This window comes from Pteropus vampyrus, unplaced genomic scaffold (genome assembly GCF_000151845.1).
Source record: "Pteropus vampyrus isolate Shadow unplaced genomic scaffold, Pvam_2.0 Scaffold252, whole genome shotgun sequence".
Lineage (NCBI taxonomy): Eukaryota > Metazoa > Chordata > Mammalia > Chiroptera > Pteropodidae > Pteropus > Pteropus vampyrus.
This window is the reverse complement of record NW_011889033.1, coordinates 42,679-49,852: the sequence shown is the minus strand read 5'-3', so window position 1 is coordinate 49,852 and position 7,174 is coordinate 42,679. Positions and strand designations below refer to the sequence as shown.

Genomic DNA, 7,174 nt, shown 5'->3' with positions numbered 1-7,174 from the left:
GGCCGCCCTTCCCTTCACGCGCACCCGCTTCCGTTTCCAAAAGTCTTCCTTCCAGAAGTTTGGGTGAGGGCAGACATGTGAGCAGGTGCCTTCCCCTGCGGATGCAGCCACCCCACCACCGAAGGAAGCTTTTCTTCTCCAGGATTCCCTCCGAGGCTTGACTCTTACGAACTGGTGCCCCGTCTTCCACTCTGCCCTTTCTCCCCGGGGGCTTGATTCAGGCACCATTCTCCCGAGATCACGGACGGCTGCCTTCTTCTCCGTGGTTGTAAGAGAATGGCCGGGTCTCAGACCCTGAGGAAGGAGCCTCATTCCCTGCAGGCATTGAAGGGACCACTCCGCACCCCAGCATTTCTTCCTCAGCAGCCGCCTGCACAGCACGACCCAGATGCGACAGCCCCAGAAAGGGCTGTGCCCGCCTCTCGGCCCTCATCCGACATGGTCCCAGAGACTGCCGTGCTCTGGGACCTTCTCCACGTCACACCCACAAGAGTGGCAAGACCTGTGGCTTTCCCTTGGAGTTTGAGGTCACGGGGACCGCCCTCTGCAGTAGACGAGGCTCCGGCCCCCTCCCTCTCTGGCCGTCGGCTGCTGAGTCCAGCTGCAGACAGTTCTGGAGCTTTGCTAACCGGGTTTGACTTTGGATTCAGATCACAGGGCTATCTGCATGTCACTGTGGCTGACAGATTCTGGGTGCGCAGGGCACAGTTTACAGAGACATATGTACATGGTCCGTGTCCAGCCAGGCACGCGGCCCATGGCTGGGCAGGGGTGCAGGGTGGGGACACGGTCCCGGCCAGGGCTGTGGCTCTCCCATCGCTCGGTTTCCAGTAATTGCACTTAGTTTCCTGGTATTCAGGTCTCTGCCCCAGGGGCTCTTGAAGGTACCACAGTGGGGACTCGGCTGTAGCCCCGAATGTGACAAAATCCCCTTGGTTCCTGCAGAGCTCCCACAACTTGGCCTGGCCAGGACTCGGCCACAGGTCCAAAAGGCCACCCACCCCTTCAAGCCGTCGTCAAGTGTGTGTGAATTCTGGTTTCAGTCTCTGGGCTTGAAATCGCTTGTTTTGCCATTGAATTTTGGTTTGAGAAGGGTTGGGGTGGCCGTAGGGACTCAGTTTATTCCGTAAGCTCTTTTTCTACCCTGTAGAATTAGAAAATAATTTGATATGACATAAGCACTAAGCCTGTGGCTTATCTTCCCCCACCTCCCCCAACTGCTGTCCTAAACTCTCCATCGGAGCCCACTGAGGGACCCTCCCTGACAATCCAGGGAAAGAGGAGACCGGAGTCAGATGGCTGATCCCCAGGATGCACCCCCAGCCCCCCCCAGGCTCCCACCCCCAGTCTGATGAGACCCGAGATCATTCCTTGGCTCACTGTGCAAACACCAAATGAACATCGGCCGTGGGCCAAGCACTGGCCTAGGCACTGGGGCGGGCAGAGCCCTGTGTGCAGGGGCCAGGCTCAGGGCACCCACAAGGACATGTGGCAGGGACCCAGCATCAGAGCTCAGCCGGAGCGGCCAGGCAGCTCGTGGGCATTTCGGGCACCCCCAGAGCTCATGGGCTCTCAGGCTGGGCTGGATCCGGGGCCAGAACTCTAGACTGTAGGGGCCCGAGGAACGTCACGGTCAGAATCGGGAGTTCTTCTTTTGTAAAAAGTAGCATTTTTATCTGAAAACGAAAGGATACCCACCCGAGTTCTTGGCTCCCTGAAGTCATCAAGGCCACAGAATGAATGCTAGTGAGAAAAACAAGAAAAGGAACAAAAACTATAAAATAAGACCAAAAAAAATGAGGGGGAAAGAGAAAAGGAAAAAAGATGTAAGCCACGCAGCACGGAGCTCCACGACAGCATTTCACAGAAACGGCGGCGCGGGGCCCGGGTGTGGAAAGAGGAACGGGAAGTGAGCAGGCTTCGGGAGCTGACCTCGCCTGGGACGGCCCCCCTCGGGGGTCGCGGGGTCACCCCCACCCGCTCCCCAAACACCTGGCTAATTCCGAGTGATTTACACCTCGGACCAGGACCTTATTTACGGGGCTGAGATGTGGCTTTTCCTGGGAGATCTGGGCAGGACAGGGTATATAAGGGAAGGGCCCTCTGACGGCCTGGCTGGTGGCTCACGCCAAAGCGCCAGGCAGATTCCCGTCCCCGTCCCAGCTCACCCAGTCGGACCTGCGGACAAACAGGACCCCACCCCCTACGCCATCCTTGCCAGGGCTCCCCCATCCTAAAAGAGTCGCTACTTTAAATCTTTTCTGCCATTTGATTAGTCTACTTCAAGAAGAAAAAAAACAGTGGGGGAAAAAGAAAGGCCTTAAAGAAAGGAGGGATTATGCCGTCAGCCTGGAAGGAATTGTTTGTTTGTTTGTTTGTTTGTTTGTTTTCCTTGTCTTAATTTATTCATGACTTACCGTATTCAGAAAGAATTTCTGGTCATGAGGTGAAACGTATCTAAACATCATGTGGGGCTTTTAGAAAGAATTTTTCTGTTTCCTTTTTTCCCCTAAATAAGGAAATAGCTTCCCGATGTTATTTATTGAAGAGATTAACATCCAAACAGCCAGCCAACTTTTAAACAGGTTTTGCCATCATTGGCAGTTAGAGCTAGAAGAAGCCCATGGAATCCCCTAGTTCTTTCATTTTCTGAGGCCCAGGGAGGGGGAAGGACTTGTCAAGACCACCCCGTGGGGTGTGGCAGGGAAGGAGTCCCCGACCACTGACAGGGGTGGCCTGAGTTACCCCTCTCCCAGCACGGGCCAGTCACGCCCACGGGAAATGATGCGGGCACACACGCATCGCCGAGCGCTTCTGGCCCTACGGGCCTCGGCAGGAGCCCGTCTGCCCTGAGTGCCGCCTGGGCGACTCCCTTCTGTGACAAGAGGAGACAGACCTACCCACAACTGCTTTGAGAAAAGAGCGAGAAAGAGGATTCCGACATTTTCCGGTCATTCGACCCCGCGCTCGGCCTGTTCCCCCCGCTTTTAAAATTTTCATCAGCAAGAACAACTGTGGCAAGTTTTCAGTCGTTGTCCTATTTTGCCCTGTGACCCGTTTTGCAGACAAAAGCAGTAAAGCTGGCGGGGAGGCGGGGAGGGAGGCAGCCCGCGTGCTGCCGGCCCACCCACCTTCTCTGGGCCTCGGAGCAGAATTTTCACATCCTCGACCTCACTTAATCCGCCCTAGGAGATGACGAGTGTCTTTCGCAGAGGCGGACGAGGACACCCAGGCCACCAGGAACGGAGGGAGAAATCTCCCAAGGTCGCAAGACCCACCTGGGCCAAAGCCAGGAGTGGAGCCCGAACACATCTGCCTGCAAAACCGGGTTGTCCCTGAGTAATCCTTGAGTTGAATTGCACTTGAGATCCCCTTGGGTCCTCAGAACTGGATGGTTGGTGGGCGTGGATATCTGGCAGGTGGGGACTCTAGGAACTGGCTTAAACCGGAATTCCCACAGGGGCTTCCAGGTGGCTGGCAGGAGAATGGGCCCCATGCATGTGCTGGGATGGTCCAGACTTGGCCCTCTGCTGCCCCCCGGAGGACACTGCCGGGTGTGCAGGCCCAGAGGCCCCGAGGCTCCAGGTGGAGATGGGACGGTGCCAGGAAGGTGATCTCACCTGCCAGCAGCTGACTCTCACCGGAGAAAGGAGAGGAAGCTTCTAAAGCTGGCCTAGCACCTGAGGAGCTGTCCTAGCTCACTGGGTGCCTTGTGTTTGACCCTCCAGGGCAGAGAGAGGCTGTTGTCCATCACCAGATAGCCCGGAAAGGGGCTCTCTGCTTGTGGCCCTACTCTGTCGAAGGAATAAGTTGGCTTCCTGGCCCACGACACGTGCCTCGGACAACTGAGGGTCACAGATGCCTCCTCCTTGTTCCCCAAGTGATGCAGCCTGGGATCGCCTGACCACCGGCTGGTGTGCGTTGTCCCCCACCGACTCCCCAGGCGGGGTTACAGCCTTCACCTTGTGAGCTCCCCGCTCTGAGAGGAATCCATGGCCACCAGGCAGAGGTACAGGAAGTGGTAAGCGCCATGACAGAGATGCCACCCACATGGTCCTGAGCAGGATTCATTTGACCGCCGGGCCCACCAGTGTGTAGTAAGTGTCGGGGGGACATCCCCGGAGAGCCCAGTTGTCCCTTCCCAGTGGTGGGATCACGGGCAAGTATTCGAATCTTTCTCGGGTTCGGTTTCCTCACCCATGAAATGGTAATAACAGTTGTAGAGACAAACGGCGCTGGTGCCAACGTGTGACAGGCCAGCCTCACCTCCTTCTGGGAGGGACGAGACCTCTGGGAACATACAACTGGCCTTTGGCGTACAGAGGTCACTGAAGGTGCATGAGTCCCTGCGAGAGAACCAATGTCTGTGGCCGGTTTGTCACTCAAAAACAGAGGGTCACCTCATCTTTCCCAGTGAGGCGGTGGCAGAGGGTTCGGGGAAGGTCTTTTGTGAAAATAAAAGACATCTCCCCACACCCCACGGACAGAGTTGATCCCAGACTGCACATCTTCCCTCGAAAGGTGCTTGAAGCAGTCACTTGATTTTTGGATGTGCCGATTTGGGGGGATGGGACAGACGATGGGGGGGCGGGGGGGTGCTGGAGACAGAGGCGGCACTTGGGGCGTCACGAGCAGGCAGGAGAAAAGATTCCCCGAAAACAACTCCAGAGAGCGGCCCGAACTCCAGCCTCCTACCTTTTCTTCTAGTTCCTTCAGGTGTCGCCTCTGGGCCTCCAGCTTATCCTCCAGCTCCCGGGTCCTCTGAAACACATTACGTTACGAATCAGAACTGAAACGTCCGCTTCCGAACCTGATTCTCCCCTGTTTGCCGCGGTGCGGCACAGAAGCCGTGGGCCTGCGAACTGGAAGCGGGCAGCCGGACGGACTCCAGCCGCGCACGGGCCGGTATCGCCATCGCCCGAACCGAGAGCAAGAGCCACTCCCTCGGGTCCCCAGAGGAACTGCGTTCTGACCTCACTCACTAAAGACTGATTCTGCCTGTGCCTGAACTGCGTGGAAATAGGATTATGCAGTGTGTGCTCTTCGGATGGGATCCCTGTAAAGTGTAAACATCGAGACTAGACCAAGACGCGGAAGCACCCCGGGCGGGACCATGGTGTTGACGTGGCTCTGAATCACGTGCTCTTATTTAGCTGGGCCCTGGGGGCTGGGGCGAAGGAGCAAATGCCAGCAGGACGCGTCACTGCAGCATCCGCCCGACTCTCCCGCTGGCACTAAGTACTAGGACCACTCGCCATCCTGGCGGACCTGGGCGTTCCTGAAGATCCAGGGTTGCAGGAAACCCCTCAGTCCTGGGCACACCAGGACAGCTGGTCGCCCTGTCTGGCACTGCGCGTGCCCAATGTCCCTTGGAGTGGTCGTTCGCCCTCCCTCGGTGGCTCATTAACCTGTTCCTTCCAGTTGCACACGGCATCCCACCTAGGGGGCCCACAGGTACAACCTCCTCCAGGTTGTCATACGTCCAGTAGCACATCATCACCCTTCGAGTGCAGGTACCCACAGACAACTGCCCAGCCGGCTACAGCCTTGCCGGGCCTGACTGCAGATGCAGCCTCATGCATGGAGGTCAGTCTGAATAAGCAGGTGGCTTGCACAGACCCTTCACCAGGCAGAGAAGCCCTCTGTGCTTTCCGTAGGGCAGGGGTGCTCAGGTCTGTGTGACTCGAGGGGCTTGCTACATGGCCGGCCCCCCGCCAGAGTTTCTCACCCAGCCATTCTGGGAGTGGAGTCTGAGAACCTCACTGGGAAAGTTCCAGGCGGTACAGATGTTGCCGGTCCAGGGACCCCACTTTGAGAAGCACCCCTTTGGGCACATTAACCCACTCAGCAAATACGGCTCAGTATGCCCAGGGCCTGTTGAGGGCCTGGGAGAGACAGAGTACCCCCGAGTAGCCCCACCCCCCAGAGTCTGTGGTCCAATCATGTCCGACGGTGGCCACATACAAACACATAGATGGTGCACCCGGTGGATACAAGTGTCGTGGAGAGAATCTAGCAGGGGTAGGGACGGGGTCAGGGTGCTCTCTTGTCCAGAAGCCCAGGGAGGGTCGCACTTGAGCAGGGAGGTGGCGAGAAGGGTGAGGCATTGAGCCAAGGGCTAGGGGAGCCCAGAGGTGGCACAGAACTCGGCCCAGGACTCGTGGCGGGAGGCGGTGAGCAGAGGCCAGAACTCAGGGGTTTCATAGGGAGTCGGTAAAGGTTTTGAAGCAGAGACATGATGAGATTTTGATTTTAGAAAGATCAATGGGAGCAAAACGGGGTGGATTGGCATGAAAGAGTATGGTCTCAGTGTGGCACCTTGGGCAAGTTATTCTGCCTCTCCAGCCCCGGCTTCCTTATCTGCAAATTGGAGATAATCGTGTTGGCCACGTCTGAGGATTTATCGCATGAATCTACATGAGAAGCTTAGAGCAGAGTTGGCGCAGAGCACGTACTCTACGAAAGATTAGGAAACCAGCAATTTCCGGTTCTCTTCCACCTGAAGGAAGCTGTGTGTCACCTGAATCTGACCGTGACCAGCCCCCAGGGGTCCCCTTGCCAGGTGGGGAGGCAGGGAGCATCTAAGAGTGAGCACAGAATTCAGCTTGACGCTGGCTTGGATCCTGGGCCTCAAACTTACCAGCTGGCGGACTTTGGGGAGTTACATAATCTCTCTCTGCCCGAACCCCACTTCTGTAGTATCTGCACAGTGACCCCGTGACCCTGAGCGTGAGAAAGGGACCTGGGTGTTTTATAAACAACTACAGCGCCAGGACTGTAGGAGCGAGGACGATGCTTTACAGCTTTTGGAGGATCGGCGAAACTCCCCAGGAACAACGGCTGGGCTTTAACACTCAGCTGAGAAGCGGGGCTCCTGCGAGTCTTTCCTGGCATCCCTCTCAGCTAATAACCGGGGTCCGTCTCGCGCCAGCCTACGGGAGGCCGGAGGGAGCAGTGGCTGAGTTTCCTCATCTGACGACCTGATTCACGCCCCAGCTCTGCCGCTTCCTGGCTGTGCGACCTCGGGCAAGCTGCTTACCCTCTCTGAGCCTCGCTCCTCACCCGGGAAATGGCACCGATGGTGCCCACTGAGAGGTCGGGGTGACTCCACTGAAACAACGTTTGCGGAGCCGCTTCTGTGTACGGCACCCGTCTGTCCCCTCGCACTGGAAAA

General features: G+C 57.2%; 1 protein-coding gene across 1 annotated transcript in view; it reads right to left on the bottom strand.

Annotated features, from left to right (window-relative positions):
- Positions 1 to 1,723: 1,723 nt before the first annotated feature.
- The window catches only part of LOC105301834 (janus kinase and microtubule-interacting protein 1), a gene marked incomplete at its 5' end in the record, with an annotated part of 43,755 nt that continues 38,304 nt past the window's right edge, over positions 1,724 to 7,174 (bottom strand). The window contains 2 exons of the mRNA XM_011374664.1: positions 1,724 to 1,774; positions 4,696 to 4,761. Of these exons, the coding sequence (XP_011372966.1) occupies positions 1,724 to 1,774; positions 4,696 to 4,761 (117 nt within the window). The remainder of the gene's footprint in view (positions 1,775 to 4,695; positions 4,762 to 7,174) is intronic.